At 44.0% G+C, this 17,957-nt stretch overlaps 1 protein-coding gene across 2 annotated transcripts in view; it reads right to left on the bottom strand.

Moving 5' to 3' along the window:
• Positions 1–17,091, bottom strand: part of NEURL4 (neuralized E3 ubiquitin protein ligase 4) — a 54,794-nt gene extending 37,703 nt beyond the window's left edge. For both annotated transcript variants that reach the window (XM_033924400.1, XM_033924399.1), the window contains exons 1-8: positions 16,804–17,091; positions 12,649–13,036; positions 6,722–6,787; positions 5,689–5,960; positions 4,087–4,198; positions 2,836–2,924; positions 2,670–2,742; positions 666–927 (exon numbers count right to left, since the gene is read on the bottom strand). In XM_033924400.1, the coding sequence (XP_033780291.1) occupies positions 666–927; positions 2,670–2,742; positions 2,836–2,924; positions 4,087–4,198; positions 5,689–5,960; positions 6,722–6,787; positions 12,649–13,036; positions 16,804–16,977 (1,436 nt within the window). In that variant the 5' untranslated portion in view covers positions 16,978–17,091. The remainder of the gene's footprint in view (positions 1–665; positions 928–2,669; positions 2,743–2,835; positions 2,925–4,086; positions 4,199–5,688; positions 5,961–6,721; positions 6,788–12,648; positions 13,037–16,803) is intronic.
• Positions 17,092–17,957: the final 866 nt, after the last annotated feature.

The raw sequence follows: 17,957 nt of genomic DNA on the forward strand, positions 1-17,957 counted from the left end.
CCGTATCTCAAAACAGATATAGCAGAATTAGAAAAGGTACAGAGAAGGGCGACGAAAATGATAAAAGGGATGGGATGACTTCCCTATGAGGAGAGGCCAAAGCGGCTAGGGCTTTTCAGCTTGGTTACTGCTCCTTCAATTTGGAACTCTCTCCCTCTATACATCAGAACAGAACATGAATAAATTCAAGAGTAGTTTAAAATGCTTTCTTTTTAAAGATGCCTACAATTGATTTATCCTTTTTAAAAAAAAAATTATTTTTTTTCCCCTCTCTTTCTTGCAATCCTTACCTTGTCATGCCCTACTGTTTCTGTCCATTTCTGTTCTCTTTTCCCTTTTGTTTTCTTGTCCTCCTCCCCTCCAAATCTGTCTCGTATGACTATGTTTATTATTTGTAGTTTGTTCCCTAATTACTATTTTAAACTTTTACTGTACAATGCTTTGAATTTTATGTAAAGCGTTTAATAAACTATGTAACATTCGCACGTGCTTTTCTAGACTTTTCTGGGCTGTGGGAGGGGCGACGTCATCTTATGCATGTCCAATTATATCCTGCTTGTCCATAGAGAAGATGTCTTTATTACATGTAATGCAATGAGGCTGGGGACACCTGGATCAGTGGCGATTCTGTGTTTAACCAACATTGCTCAGCATAGGGTACCTACTGGGGGCGCAGTGCAGTCCGGCCCTCGTTCACAATGGCAGCTTTCTGGCCACAGTTGGAGTGGAAGAGCAGTCGCTCAGTTTCTGGCTCCGCAGTCTCCACAGAGCAGCGCCCTGTGTCCGGCGAGAGGGCTCGCATGATGGCGTTGTTGCGGCGCAGACGATCCGAGTGGTTGTGGTTGTGCACGATGGTGACTTTCACTGCCATGCCATAAAGATCCACCACGCCATAGACAACGGGCGGGGTCTGGGTGGCAGCCACGCCTGGGAGAGGGAAGAGGGGGAGGGGAAAGGATAACATCAGGACATCAAAAACACTCGACCAACGTACATAATAGCTCTGCAGAGTATGCTTAAAGACTATCAGTGATGATTTCTGAAAAAAACTAGAGGACAGGACATCTAATGATCACATCGGCCCATATTATCGATTATTGCATTGGCTAGCGTTGGAAGCAAGAATACTATTTAAGTTTTCTTGTATTTGTTTTAAGCTGATTTCAGGAGAGTCTCCAATTTCTTTGTTCCCTCACTTTGAATTTTATAGACCATCAAGGATTACGAGAAGCTCCAGCTTATTTACCTATCCTAAGCCAAATGGTGTTAGATATAAGATCTTTTTTGAAAGGGCCTTAGCATTTCAGGCAGGCAAACTTCAATGTTAGCTCGGTGAATGTCTTCATCAAGCCATGTCTTACTGTTTTCGAAAATTAGTAAAGTCTGCTTTGTTTGACAAATTTATTACATAATTAGGCCTTCTTAACATTGTAATTATTTTACCATTTTTAATCTTATATGTATGTACTTCGCTGATTGTTCAGTTTCTTACACTGTAAATCGCCTAGAACTCTTGGGTAATGGCGGTATAGAAGAATAAATTTATTATTATTATTAAGTTAGAACATAAGAACATAAGAATTGCCATCTCCGGATCAGACACTGGGTCCATCAAATCCGGTGATCCGCACACACGGAGGCTCCGCCAGGTCTACCCTGGCATAGTTTTAGTCCCCATATCACTGTATGCTTCTCAAGGGAGATGTGCATCTAATTTACCCTTTCTATGTTTCTATAACCATAAGGCTCTATGACATCATTATGCAGGTGTAAAGAGCCTTAGCCTATAGGGAGAGGACATGCAAATATTAAGAACCTTAACCAATAGGGAGAGGAGGAGATAGTGGATGCTGCAGATGGGAATACTGGATGGTCCATTTGGCCTTTAGCTGCCATCATGTTTCTATAACCATAAGGCTCTATGACATCATAATGCAGGTGTAAAGAGCCTTAGCCTATAGGGAGAGGACATGCAAATATTAAGAACCTTAACCAATGGGGAGAGGAGGAGATAGTGGATGCTGCAGATGGGAATACTGGATGGTCCATTTGGCCTTTAGCTGCCATCATGTTTCTATAACCATAAGGCTCTGTGACATCATAATGCAGGTGTAAAGAGCCTTAGCCTATAGGGAGAGGACATGCAAATATTAAGAACATAAGAATTGCCATCTCCGGATCAGACCCTGGGTCCATCAAGTCCGGTGATCCGCATACGCGGAGGCCCCGCCAGGTGTACTCTGGCATAGTTTTAGTCCCCATATCACTGTATGCTTCTCAAGGGAGATGTGCATCTAATTTACCCTTACCCGTATCACTCTATGCCACTCTTAAGTTCTTCAGAATGGCACCTCTCTGTTTATTCTATTCAATTTCCCATGTTAAGTCTTATTCTTACATATTTCTTCTTCAATGATCCAATATATAGGTACCTAAGCCCCCTTCTCACTTTACAATTGCTCCCCTCTTCAGCTCACATCTCTGTATTCACATGGCAAAAACATGATGAATCTGTGATACGAGCAGGTGAGGACTAATTATATCCAGTATCAAAGGAGATTTCAGAGAGCTGCATGATTAGGTATTCATTAGATAGGGAAGCACATGAAGTCAAGCCTCAGCACCCTGTTCCCACCTTGACTTTCAAATGTCATCAGGGATTCACCGACCTTGGTCAATGCCATTGATGTAGAAGTGGAGGGCTCCGCTGGGTTTCCTAGTCAGCCCAATGTGGTCTCCCTCCTAAAAATTAACACAGTTCAGGGTTAAGGAAAGGAGTAGAAAGAGAGGTAACAGCAACCTTCCCCCCCACCCAAGCCCTAGGTAGGGTCTTACCTGCAGCTCGTCCAGGCTGAACTCGCAATACTCTCGCCGAGTGCCTTTCCCATTGGTCAGGATACCACAGCCACTCATCATGATGGTGCCTTGAGATTGCAAAAGATAGCATCAGTGTTATCCAGGTTACTGAAAAGTGAGCACCCAGCCTGTGCAGGTCTCTCGGTCCATTTTGCTTGCACAGCACTATAACAGAATGTTGGCACTGTGCTGCTATGCCAAAGAGTTTCTAAGCTCAGTTTGAGCCCAAGGAATTTGTGTAAGTTGCTGAATGTATTTTAATCTAGACATTAACACTATCAGTCATTACTCAAGCATAAGAAGAAGTGCGAGTAGGATCTGACATGGGGACAGAATCTGTCCCTGTCCCCGTGGTTAACCACGGGAAACCAACCCCATGATTTTTTTTAAGTACAGAGGGAAGAATCAGAGTATGAATGGGCACAGCCACTGACTTTCAAGCTTTGCATTGAAGAATGCTGGTGTAGAAGGACTGAGGCTGAGATAAGACACTAAAGAATGACATGTGGTTTCCCGTGGTTATCGACGAGGACAAATTCTGTCTCCTTGTCATTCTCTACGGATCAGCAGAGTGGAAGAACAGCCTAGTGGTTAGACAAGAAGGCTGAGAACAAAAAAAAACCCCAAAAACCCAGGATTTCAAATCCTGACATTAACACTCTTTGTGACCTTAGAGAAGTCATTTCATACCCCTCCTCCTGTTGCCTTTGGTACAATTTTAAATCATAGTCCTCCATTAGCCATTCAGAAAGGAAATTCTAAGAAATTTCAGGAGATTTGGGAGCCATTAGCAAAACACTGTAATGTTTAATTAATATTTTTCCCTATGTTGTGCACATCCAGGAGGGGGGAGGATAGGGGTCTGTTAGATTTATATATTTAGATATATTGGGGTTCATTATAGAAATTTCATGTGATTACATTATGATTGTTCAGGAGGGAGGGGGGTCTATTTCTATAATGGATATTAATGGAATATTATGTGTGTTACTGATGTATAATATGCGGTATTTATTGTTACACTTACTGTAAGTTTTGAAAATAATAAAGATTTGGGAAAAAAAAGAAAAATCATAGTCCTCCGGGGAAAGGGTTAATACCTACTGTATCTGAATGTAACTCACCTTGAGCTACTAATGAAAATGTAAGAGCTAAACTCAAATAAATAAAATAAGATAAAATCAGGTTGTGTATATTTGGAAATGTGCATTTTCAGAGTGTATTCGTTACCTGACCGTAGGTTGGTCATTGTAGCAGGATACTCCAGATTATTAGGGTTGTGAGTGGTTACTCCTATCTCTATGGAGCCAGACCATTTGTCTACCAGTTTATCGATTCGGATCTAAGTAAAGAAAAAAAAAAAATCTAGCTGAAATTCAGGTGGGAACTGGTAATAAAGTACAAAGAGAACCCTGCAGACATTTGCATGCGAGGTGGACTATATTGTAAGGATTGTTAGTGGCCCCCACAATGTATGGTTGGTGGGGGTCACTTGAGAGGCACCCTTACACATGCCAGGTCCCAGGTTCAGTTCCCTCACTGAAGATTCACCAGGAAGTAGAATCAAAAAGGCACAGCCAGAGGTGATTGCATAAAGAATATATTATAGAAATAGGCTTACAGAAAAGCAATATTTATAAGCATTACAATTAATGAGAGAGCAACGCAGTTTCCCTGCCTTACAGAGTTCAGAGGAAAAGAGAGACATAGAAGCCTGAAGTTCCAGGGAAAGGCAGAGAGAGAGGGAAAAGGGGGATGGGGTGATGGTCCAAGCTTCGTGTTCCATAGATAAAGAGAAGGATAGACAGAGAAAGAGAGAGCTCTATGTGTGTTGCCTGAAGTTCCAGGGAAAGGCAGAGAGAGAGGGAAAAAGGGGATGGGGTGATGGTCCAAGCTTCGTGTTCCATAGATAAAGAGAAGGATAGACAGAGAAAGAGAGAGCTCTATGTGTGTTGCCTGAAGTTCCAGGGAAAGGCAGAGAGAGAGGGAAAAGGGGGATGGGGTGATGGTCCAAGCTTCGTGTTCCATAGATAAAGAGAAGGATAGACAGAGAAAGAGAGAGCTCTATGTGTGTTGCCTGAAGTTCCAGGGAAAGGCAGAGAGAGAGGGAAAAGGGGGATGGGGTGATGGTCCAAGCTTCGTGTTCCATAGATAAAGAGAAGGATAGACAGAGAAAGAGAGAGCTCTATGTGTGTTGCCTGAAGTTCCAGGGAAAGGCAGAGAGAGAGGGAAAAGGGGGATGGGGTGATGGTCCAAGCTTCTTGTTCCATAAATAAAGAGACGGATAGACAGAGAAAGAGAGAGCTCCTTGTGTGTTGCAGAGAGGAGGCTTTTATAGCTTGGGATCTTATTCTGAATATAGAAAACTATTGAGCTTCAATAGAAGTTAAATCTCCCCCTCCTTAGTAAATTTGTGCTAGACAGCCGAAGAATAGGCTATGGTCAAATGTAATTTCCAGTATGCCTCTGACAATAGTTTCTGATTAACTTTAGTTATCTGTGTACCTGGACCCATTGTCCTAAGCACCCTCTTAATCAGACATTAACACCTTTTAGCTAATCATAATTCAATCAGGGCTATTTAACGCCGTCTTTTCGGGCCTTATGAAACAGTCTGCCTACACTCAGGGTCTATCTACATTCACATGCCAAAGTCAGATTGATATAATTTCCCATAGGCCTTTGCTGACATTAGCTATGCCAACTGAAAATGCTGATTGCTAGCGATAGCTATGCTGACATATACCAGAAAGAAAATTAGCAGGTAAGAACCTAATTTCTCCTTTCTCTTGAAAGATAACAATGATGATATACAAGAGGGAATTGCCTCACCTCGAACATCTCTCCGTCGCGCAATGGACGATTAGTCATGACCACACCGTTGTTGAATTCGTCCAGGGGCCGGCGTCGCTCAGCTGTCTTATGGTTGTTGCTGAGCTTGATGAGGGTGCCGCACTTCTCATGGAAGAGCAAGGCATCATTGGAGGTCACTGTGCCACAATTCTCCTGTGGGCTCCCCAGGCTGACTGAGAGAAGGCTGCTGCCGTTATAGGCGGACAAGATGGCATTGCTGACCACCTCCGACAGCTCCATGCTGGAGAAACCTGCATGGATGGAGGACAGTTACTGGCATATTTGGGTGGGAAGAGGGACAAGGTCAAAGCAAGATCAATAAGGAGGGGGAATGGAGAAGGGAGAGGAAAAGAGTAGGCTCATCCACTGCTGGAAATCATGGAAGAGCCAATGAATGAGAATGACATGGGGACAAATTTTTCCCCGTCCCCGCGGGAACTCATTTTCCCATCCCGTTGAGTTCTTTGCCCCATTACTGCAAGCTCCGTCCTCATCTGCACAAACCTCAACCATAAATGTTCGAGGCTTGTGCGGTTAAGGCAGAGCTTCCAGGAATGGGGCAGGGACAGTTAACAGAGACAAAACTTGCAGAACGGGACAGGGAAAAAATTGTCTCCAAGTCATTCTCTAGTCATAGTGCATGAAACCTTCTTATGCTTATTCATAAAGGTGGTTTTGCCCGAGGAGGCATCATGGAGCAGTGAAATTTCTGGTTATGAGGCATTAAATGACATCAAATCTAACTCCGTGATGGGGGTCAAATAAGACAACCTCAGCACTTCTCAAACAGATCCACAGTTACAGCCCAACCACAGGTTACAAGATTCAATACACACATAGAAACAGATTCAAAATTGGCAGCAGAACAAGCCATGTCCCCAACCCCTCTTTACTCTGAAATAATACAGATCATAACCGCTGGGCACACGCAGAGAGAAGATCAAGCCAGGAGCACCATACTGAACTAGATATCAATGTCTGGGAAGTTCCCCTCAAAGGGAAGGTCACTCACCATTGTCGGATTCCAGGCTGCTGGGGAAGTTATCAGGACGAGATTGGCTATGCAGGATGGCAGGAACTGATGGGACAAAAAGGGAGAGGAACCTCTATGAATAGAAAGGCAGAATGTTCAGCCACTGGTTTGAAACTAATTCAATGATGCAAATGGGACAGCAAAGAATTGTTATATCATAGCACAACAGAAACATATGTAGCCACTCCAAGCTACACTTTCACTCTATTACAGATAAAAAAAGAGGAGAGGTTATATACAGAGAGGATAAAATGACACATCCCAAGGTCACACAGAAATGGTGACTGAGCCAGGGATTACAACCAAAGCACAGGAAGAAAAAAGTGACTTACCTGAAGTCACACACACATAAAGGGGATGAGCATCAATAAAGTAAAAGAAAAAAAGCTATTTAAACAGCTAAACCAGAAAACAATTAAGTAAAACCAAGTAGCTAAAGCACAAATACAGTGGGGAAATTTAGAAACCACAAGTAGATGGAATGGACAAGAAGAAATGACAGACTGCAGCACATGACAGTAGACTAATAATTGTATTCTTATATACCGCCATCCTGGAAAAGTTCTAGGCGGTTCACAACAAGGTGAGCTAATACATGGGATCCAGATAAAATACAAATTAGAATAAGGGACTTAAAAACAGATAACGACAGAAAGCATTTACAATATAATGCAGAAAATACCGGCCTGGCAGGGAAAGAAGTTAATACCTAGAACAGATAAAATGCATCAAGTTGAATCTAAGGAACTTGATTGAAAAAATGAAGCAGAATGCATTAAGAAGAAAAAAAATGGAAACATGGATAAATGCATCCATTGCTTGATTTGATATACCGGTGTGTACAGAATAAGGTAGCACGTCTTATCTCCTAGAATCTACGGGGTTCATAATCAAAACTTTAAAACATCCAAAAACCAGACTAAGTTGGACCTTGACCGTCTTAATAGCAGGGCCGTCCAAATGCCGATAAACAAAAACTACTTTCTGGATGTGTAGCAGCACTTCTCAGCTGCTGTGCATTCTGAGATCAAAGGGGCGTGTTGGGAAGACGGGAATGGCGAAGGCTTCAAGCTGGACGTGCTGCAGCCATAATCAAAGGTTTTCTAGAGGGAACTTAGACGCCGGCGGTTAGACCCGTTTGAGTAGCGTCTAAGTTCCACAAAGGTGCCCAAACTGAGAAGAAAAACACTAGAGGATTTAAACCATGACCCCCCCCCCCCACCACCACAACCCAAAGAGCGAAAAAAAAAAAAAAACAACTCGTAGGCTTCCCCATCAGCTAATCACAGCAGAAGAATCCCCAGGAGCTGAGCTGGTTTCGGGGTTTCCTGGCAGCTCCACTAATGGGGAATCCCCCTGCCAGGATCAGCTGAGCCACGGAACCCTACACGCCTCCCCCTGACATCCTCTACCTCCCACACACATCTCCCCAACATTCCTGGGCCCCCTCCCACATTCCCATGCTCCCCCCGGTACCTGTCAAGCAGGTCTCCCTCCCCCTGCATATCAAGATGCATTGGGAGGGGGAAGCCCCATAATTTGCAGTACGCGGCCCTATAGTTAGGAGGGAGTGAGCTTCCCTCCTGCTGTTTTCTCATCTGAAGGTACAGGGAGGGGGGTCCGTGGATGTGGGAGGGGGGCTCACGAATGTTGGAGGGATATGAGGGTTGGGCAGAGATATCTGGGGAAGTCCAGGATGTCAGGGGGAGCGGTGTAGGGCTTCGTGGTTCAACTGATCCTGGCAGGGGGGAATCCCCATCAGCAGAGCCGCCAGGAATCTTTGAAACCGGCTCAGCTTATGGGGATTCCTCTGCTGTGATCAGACAAGGTAGCTGGTGGGTGCGTCTACAAAACTTGCTTTTGTACATTTTCACGTGGACATTTTTATTTTTGAAAATGGCAAAAAAAAAAAAAGGTAGACGTTCCAAGGACCAAAACTTATACCTAGCTCATTTTCAAAAATAAAAGAGACTTTTGGCAGCTTTGAAAAAGGACATTTTTCCTACTGGGGTTGTGAATGTCTTTAACAAAACGTCCAACCTCTCAGACTTAGGCACACTATCGATTAATCCCCTCCACGTAAACATCAACACGGAGGTGCTTGAAAAACACCGGGATCGTGATTCTGACAGAATTATGGAAAACGAGCAAGTTGCAATCATCTTGGATACCCCTAACTCCACCGATTAAAAAAAAAACAAAACTAGGGGAAGATAGTGGGTAGGGGATGGAATTAAGGGGGGTGTAGATAAGATTGAATTAATTCATATGGAAATTAAATTTGAAAGAATGATTTAAATTTGTATGAAATATTATTGTAATTCTTATTGTATTGAATGTATTTTTGTATTATCCTATTGTACTGATTATTTGATTTTTTCAATAAAAATTGTTATACATAGGAAAAAAAACAAAAACCTTGATGTAAAAAAATTTTTTTTTTTAAATCAGACAATAAAGAAGGAAAATGCAAATGATGCTGCTGGTGTCCACACCAAGTGATGATTCTCTACTATATATGGAAAAATACAAGATCCTCATGTATAAACAAATGCAACCAGAGGCCAAGAAAATGCAATGGAAAGCTATATCAACTGTCCCAATTATACGGGGCATCACCAGCATGATTAAAAAATGTACAAGCACATTTTGATATGTTGCCTGTATATATTACACTTGGTGGCTCTCTTTGGCACAATGCAAGCGCTGACACCAGCACGAACTGTAAATCTTAGACTGAGATGATCTCCAGCATACTCTGGCACAGGAGGGAAGTTCATGCCTGTCATGGTATGTACACTATCCATTTGGAGACCTTACTCCTAGCGAAACTCTGTAAGGTGCTTGACAGCCTCCCACATTCTCAATTCCATGGAGTAAAAACTTGGAACCATCTCCCAGAAACTATCAGAAAGGAGGCCAACTACTCCTTCCGAAAAAAAACCTGAAAACTTACCTCTTTGACAATTATTTAATAGCTGTCTTTTCTCCTTTCCTCCTATATGTCCCCTTCCCTCCCTGTTTACTCGTTGCCTAGAGCTTGTATAGGTTTGTGTGACTCAATGTTTATGTTCTCCCGTTTATTTTGTTTCTATTCTGCTTTAACTAAAGATGATCACAAAATCAAACACACATAATTTACAATCATTTAAAACAAAAAATAAATAAAAGCTTCTGCTCTTCTACTGTATAATCAAGCTATGTATTACCCCATCAAAATCCCATCTAGGCTAGAGTCTAGGCAAAATCAGCTACAAATTAATATCGGTGGGAAAACTTTTTAACATGTTAAGGGCCAAAATTCTTAAACAAATAATTCTTCAATAGGCTCAACCAAGTACATTATGTTCACAATGAGAATGTGTCAAATGTCATCCCATCTGAACTATGACGATAAAATATTTGGTATCTTAACCTCCTTCTTCGATCAGTTATTTTTTTTCTCTCTGGCACTAAATCCACAGGATAATTTAACATCTGGATAATGAATTTAGCTTTAATCCCAGAGACAAATACATTTCCTGTTTTACATGATTTTGAAGCTTCTGGGATTCTCTTTTAGTGGAATTTCAAAATAGTGAAGAACTTATTAGATGGCATCAAGCTGAGTGCCTCTCAATAACCTTGGAATAGAAACTGACCAAAACCAAACATATCTCCTTGACCGAAGGCCATACTATCAAAAACTTGGATGGAAAAGCATAGATAATAAATATAGAGTCAATGACAGTGCAATAATCCAAAAGACAAACTACAGTAATTTTGAGAAATGCTTTAACAGCATAAAATAAGATACAAGCCAATAATCAACTTGAAATCCATCTGTTCTCTCATACAGCTTTGGAACCAGACTGGCCACACGAACTAATTCAATCAGCTGGATGTAAAAACAAAAAAACTCCTCTATACCCACCAGCTAATCCAGGGATCTCAAAGCCCCTCCTTGAGGGCCGCAATCCAGTCAGGTTTTCCCCAATGAATCTGCATTGAAAGCAGTGCATGCACATAGATCTCATGCATATTCACTGGGGAAATCCTGAAAACCCGACTGGATTGCGGCCCTCAAGGAGGGACTTTGAGACCCCTGATCTATGAGAAAATACATACGGTAAGACTGTATATCTCCTGAGGAAGAGATTGATCACTCTCTCCTCAAAAATGAATTTCCTGTCCTATTTAACCCTCTTTCTTCCTCCCCTCTTAAAGTCAATCAATTTGTACCTTTGCTTAATCTTTGTAAACCGCATAGAACTTCACGGTATTGCGGTATATAAGCTGTTATTATTATTATTACTATAGCATATGCTAAAGCAGTGTATCTCAAACTGTGTGCCTCCTGAGATTCCAAGTGTGTCGCGGAACACTGAGGAGGAAGAGAGGCGCCTGCCAGCTGACTTCCCTACACAGTACAGCGCCAGCGTTGCCCGATTCGCCAAAAGCCTGCATGTTTCCCCCCTTCTCTCTAGCATCCTCTGGCTTCCCGGTCTCACCTTTAAAGCTAATTACAGCAGCCTACAGAGGATCGCTGATAGGTGAAATGGTTTTATTTTCAAAACAGTGATTGAAATGTGTCAGTTTTGAGAATTTATATGAAAAATGAATGGAAAAAAAATTGCATTTCAATTAGTAAAGGGGATGGGCAGAGCTTGGGTGGGCCTAGGGAGGTCTGTGATTGGGGTACTCAGTTGATATTTGTTAGCACCCCCACGGCCGGTGCTAAAAAAGCCTCACACGACTTCGTATAAGGGGGGGGAGGGGGAAAATTAAAGTTTCACTGCTCATCCATTGGAAACTGTTTAACAATAAAAGAAATGCAGGTGCTAAAATCAAAGTTGCCAAGAGACTGGTAGTTGGATCACATGGGTCACTCCATACCAACATATGAACAGATTGATACAGAAAAAAAACAAACCAGAAATAGGGGTACAGAAAAAAATATAGGTACACTAGACAGATTGTGAGCCCATTGGGACAGACGGAAAAAGCTTGAGTGACTGAATAAATTCATGTAAACCGTTCTGAGCTCCCTGGGGAGAATGGTATAGAAAATTAAATAAAAACAAGAGCAGAGATTTGTTATAGGAGTGTCAGTACTAAGTAACTACTCTGTGCTATCCAAGAAGACATAGATATGCGACAAGAGATACAACTGGCGTTCAGGAAATGTAACTAAGACAAGGAAATAGAAATAAGTTCCAACGAACTTGGATACCACCAACCTGGTTTAATTTAAAAAACAACAACAAACAAAAAACCCACTACTTTTTAAGCACATTTCAATATGTTACCTTTGCATATCACAGATTAAAAGCTAAAGAAGAAAACTCTGTAGCCCTTTCAGGACCAAGGGACATATTTGTCCCATAACTTTAAAATCCTATCAATTTTGATTGGGATAGTCTACAGTTCTAAATTTGATATGTACGGATTCCATAGGATACTGCCTTTATGTAAACAAACTGGTTCCGACATTCATTCATTAGCGTCGTTGCCAGATTGACGAGAAGATTCACTTGCCACACTGTCCATAAGCCAGAAGTGTGATTTTTTAAATAAAAATAATGATATTTCACAAAAAAAATCAATTTTTTGGCATCTGCAAGCCCTTTTTACCATAAAAATGTCGTCAAAACCACAAAAATTGGCCTACGATCCTTATGGTCCTGAAAGGGTTAAAACAACATGAATATTGAGAAGACCAATGTGAGAAACTAAAATCATACTGAACATAGCCAAACTTACTAGTCAGGTTCATTCCTGTTATGGTATGACCCAAACAAACCTATTTAGAGACTCTATCAAGATTCAGGGGCAGAGCTGGAATCAGAACCAAGATACAGAGCGAGAAAATAACTTGCTTGAGGTCATTTACATTAAGGTACAGAGTCAAAATCCATTGCACTGACCTTCATCGCCAGATATTGGTTCCTCTGCCTCTTCCTGTGCCGGTGTGTCACATGACACGAGTGTGATTTGGGTACATTTTCCGTACAGGTCCACCACGGCCCAGACACGGGCAGGGATCCCAGAAGCAGCCACACCACAGTCCTGCCCATTCACCCAGAGGCGCAGATCTCCACTACCAGTGCGCTGCACCCCCACCCGATCCCCCTCCCCAAGTTGGTCCAGGTCCTGTCCATACTCCTCCAAGATGGAGCGCCCATCCCGTAGCACTGAGCACCCTGAGATGATCCAGGAGCCCCCTTTCAGGCCGGTAGCACTGCTTGGGAAGTCCAGAAGGTTGGGGTCCAGGGCCGTCACCCCAAGTTCAATGGAACCACTCCAAGAATTCACCTGTGGATAGGAAGGACAACAATCAGAACTGAGGTGCACTAGAAGAGTTATGAAGGTGTTCTCAGTAGAGGAAAGGAATAGGGTGCATCATTATTTATTTATGCCCATGGCAGGACACCAGCCAAGACACAGAGAAGTAGCTGCTAAATAGCAAAGGCTGTACCACTCCAACAACACGTAGCCCTTTCCCATATCGTCCTAAAGAGCTACTTCCTAGTATGTTGCACTAACAGCAAGAACCTTAGTTTTAAACGTGCCAGCAGTTCAGGCTCTCTCCCAGGGCCTGGTTAAAAGATTTAAAAAAAACAGAGTAGGTTTAAATGCCCAGTTCTCTATAATAATAATAATAATAATAATAACTTTATTCTTGTATACCGCAATACCATGGAAGTTCAATGCGGTTAACAATAGAAGAGACTGTACATTTACAGCAATGATACATATTACAGTGTTGTTACATTTACAGAGATGTTACATAAATAGCAGTAATAAAAAGGCATATACTAAAGAAGAGACTGTACGTATACAGCGATGTTACATGTTAAAGCGGTGGTACATTTACAGTGATGTTAAATGTGAGGCAATGAAAAGGCAGGGCAATTAGATAAAACAGAGATTGAGAAAGAGAGGCCATAGTGGCTTGGGAGGGGGGCATAGTCAGAGGGAATGGAGGCATGTCGAGGTCAGGAGGGTGCAGGGAAGGAGGGAGGGCAGCGTTAGCGGAATTTGTCGAAGAGGTAGGTTTTTAGTGACTTCCTGAACAGGTGGTAGGGCGGGGAGTTGGAGATGAGGGCGGTAAGGCAATTGTTCCATTTGCCCGCTTGGAATGCTAGGGTTCTATCAGTGAATCTCTTGTAGAGGCAGCCTTTTAGGGAGGGAAAGGAAATCCACAGAACTAATGCTCAGCATGAACCCCTGGGCTATGGTACAGGATATAAAACTTAATTGCATCATGTCAGCATTTCTCAGAGATCTCAACTCCATACTTACACCACCTATCATCCCCTCCTCCAAGTCTTCTATCTTCCTGTCTATGATAAATTCTCATCTCGCTAAATATCTTTCCAGCCCTATATATTTTTGCCTTTATTCTGATATCCCCTTTTTTTTTTTTTTTTTTTGCTTCGCTCCATTCTTCTTTCTACCATCTATATTCAAATACACTAGGTCACCATCTTGCCTCAGCTCTGGTACCTCACAACACTCACTGCCTGTCCTCATACTTTAGCTCCTATATACAAAACCATGGCAAAAAAATTGAGAAAGCAGGGCAACCACTCCAGGATGCCATGTTGTCCTTTTGATCACTAAGAAGTACCTGAGCCTAAAAATGAAGGGGGCTCTGAATGACTTGCCCTAGGCATGTGTATACTTTCAGGTTTTGCTAAAAGATGCGTCAGCACCGAGTGACTATTCTGTGATTCCTATAGAGATGGAACATTTTTTTTTTTATATTGTATTATTTATTTATTCAATTTTCTATACCATTCTCCCAGGGGAGCTCAGAACGGTTTATATGAATTTATTCGGGTACTCAAGTATTTTTCCCTGCCTGTCCTGGTGGGCTCACATTCTATCTAATATACCTGAGGCAATGGCTTGCCCAGGGTCAGAAGGAGCAGCAGGGATTTGAACCCACAACCCCAGGGTGCCGAGGCTGTAGCTTTAATCACTGTGCCATATTCAGGAACCAAAGATCAGGAAACTGTGGCTGAAAGACACACGGCATAGGCGCACACCAGCTCCACACAAAATCAACATCCGTGGGCTAACCTACAGTCGTCCTTCATGGTTGAAATCTACAGAACATGCTGGGCAGCTATTTAAATAGTAGCCTCGCTGTGCATGTGTGCGTTTTTTGGCATGCAAGTGTACCCCCCCTCCTTGCTTGTTGACAAAGACCGTTTGGTACTTCTTTGAGCCTATGCGTGAAATTTTGACAGGAGGAAGGGGGGGGTGTCTGTGTACATCAGGGGTTGTCCAAGTCCCTCCTCGAGGGCCGCAACCCAGTCGAGTTTTCAGGATTTTCCCAATGGATATGCATGAGATCTATTAGCATAGAATGAAAGCAGTGCATGCAAATAGATGTCATGCATATTCATTGGGGAAATTCTGAAAACCCGACTGGATTGCGGCCGTCGAGGAGGGACTCTGACACCCCTGGCTTAAGCTATAGGCCAGGGGTAGGGAACTCCGGTCCTCGAGAGCCGTATTCCAGTCGGGTTTTCAGGATTTCCCCAATGATTATGCAAGAAAGCAGTGCATGCAAATAGATCTCATGCATATTCATTGGGAAAATCCTGAAAACCCAACTGGAATACGGCTCTCGAGGACCGGAGTTCCCTACCCCCACTATAGGCGGAGGTGGAACATATAGAGCAGGGGTGTCAAAGTCCCTCCTCGAGGGCTGCAATCCAGTCGGGTTTTCAGGATTTCCCCAATGAATATGCATTGAAAGCAGTGCATGCACATAGATCTCATGCATATTCACTGGGGAAATCCTGAAAACCTGACTGGATTGCGGCCCTCGAGGAGGGACTTGAAAAACCCCTGATGTACACAGACCCCCCTCCCCCTTCCTCCTCCCTACACCTGCTAAAGGCAGAGGTGGAATATATAGGGCAGAGGTGGAACATATTGACCAGTCTCTGACAGGGTGATGGGTGATGGAGCCCATTAAGAGAAGATGTAGGATTTTGCTCATAGAACTCTCAGAATCATCGGCGACCCCCCCCCCCCTTCCACGATACCATGTAATCATGTACCCGGGGGGGGGGGGGGTGTCGATGTCCCTCCTTGAAGGCCGCCATCCAGTCGGGTTTTCAGGATTTCCTCATGAATATGCATGAGATCTATTTGCATGCACTGCTTTCATTCTATGCTAATAGATCTCATGCATATTCACTGGAGAAATCCTGAAAACCTGACTGGAATACGACTCTTGAGGACCGGAGTTCCCTACCCTCGCTATAGGCAGAGGTGGAACATATAGACCAGGGGTGTCCAAGTCCCTCCTCGAGGGCCGCCATCCAGTCGGGTTTTCAGGATTTCCCCATGAATATGCATGAGATCTATTTGCATGCACTGCTTTCAATGCATATTCACGGGGGAAATCCTGAAAACCCGACTGGATTGCGGCCCTCGAGGAGGGACTTGAAAAACCCCTGATGTACACAGACCCCCCCTCCCCCTTCCTCCTCCCTACACCTGCTATAGGCAGAGGTGGAACATATAGACCAGAAATGGAACATATAGACCATATGGAACATATAGTCTCTGACAGGGTGATGGAGCCCATTAAGAGAAGATGTAGGATTTTGCTCATAGAACTCTCAGAATCATCAGCGACCCCCTCTTCCACGATACCATGTAATCATGTACCCGGGGGGGGGGGGGTCGATGTCCCTCCTTGAAGGCCTCCATCCAGTCGGATTTTCAGGATTTCCTCATGAATATGCATGAGATCTATTTGCATGCACTGCTTTCATTCTATGCTAATAGATCTCATGCATATTCACGGGGGAAATCCTGAAAACCCGACTGGATGGCGGCCTTCGAGGAGGGACATCGACCCCCCCCCCCCCCCGGTGTACATGACCACATGGTATCGTGGAAGTGGTGGTGGGGGGGGGGTCGCCGATGTTTCTGAGAGTTCTATGAGCAAAATCCTACATCTTCTCTTAATGGGCTCCATCACCCTGTCAGAGACTGTCCGGAGCCGGGCAAGAGGCGAGCGGGGGGGTGGGGGAGGGGAGGGTCTCCGGTACCTTCCGGTCTATGCGGACGGTGAACACCTGCCCGTCGCGCAGCGGCTCGCGGCTCAGCACCAGGCCGTGGTTGAACTCCTGCACGGGCTGGGTGCGCTGCGCCGTCCGGTTGCCGTTACACAGCGTCACCAGCTTCCCGGCGCGGGGGTGCAGCTCGGCCGACGGCGCCGCCATCTTCCATCCCGCCCGCCCGAGGCCCGAGGCCTGCGCGCGCCGGCGACGCCGTTTCCGGGCTGCCCGGCCACCAACGGCTCCGCACGCATTGCGCACGCGCACTACCCCCCCCCCCTCTCGGACGACGACAACAACAACCTCCTCCTCCTCTTTGCGGCACGCACGCCCCTTCCGCGTCGAGCAGCGGCCAATGAGGGGTGGATTGGAGGCGGCGCGTGGTAGTGGGGGCGTGGTCTAGCGGCAGAGCAGCTGCTCTCGGCCGCGAGATCGAATCCCAGGGCTGCTCAATCCTCTTGATGCAAGTCCCATTCCCTATCCTCCCAATTTAAATGATACAAGTCGGATAAAAATACTGGCAATGTCTGCATGTTTAGGTGATGAACAAAAAAAGAGGGGAAAACAACACCACAAAACTAAATATGTAAAGACCAGAGTGGAATTGTCCAAATCAGAGAGATGTGCACTTGGAAAAAAGTGTCCTCCAATCCGTCTGATGATATGAAGATCTTTATTGTTCAAAGCATCTAAATGACACATTCACCACTCAATGACTCCACATGTACATGTTTCGGCCCTCAGGTCTGCCTCAGGAGACTTAAAGAACATGATGGATGAAATACACAATAGACTGGCACTCAATTGGATCTGACTAAAAGGTCAATCATGGAAGAATACCATCTAGACCAGTGGTTTTCAACCTTTTTACACCTATGGACCAGCAGAAATAAAAGAATTATTCTGTGGACCGGCGGTTGAAGAACATGGGGCTAAGTCGTGGGCCAGACCCCGCCCATCTCTACCCAATCTCCACCCCAGACCCCTCCCCCATAATGTAATGTAATGTAATGTAATGTAATTTATTTCTTATATACCGCTACATCCGTTAGGTTCTAAGCGGTTTACAGAAAATATACATTAAGATTAGAAATAATACTAATTGCATGTCCTGTGCCTCATCTGGAAGCCTTCCCTCTGACGTT

The sequence above is a fragment of the Geotrypetes seraphini genome, chromosome 16, assembly GCF_902459505.1.
Source record: "Geotrypetes seraphini chromosome 16, aGeoSer1.1, whole genome shotgun sequence".
NCBI lineage: Eukaryota > Metazoa > Chordata > Amphibia > Gymnophiona > Dermophiidae > Geotrypetes > Geotrypetes seraphini.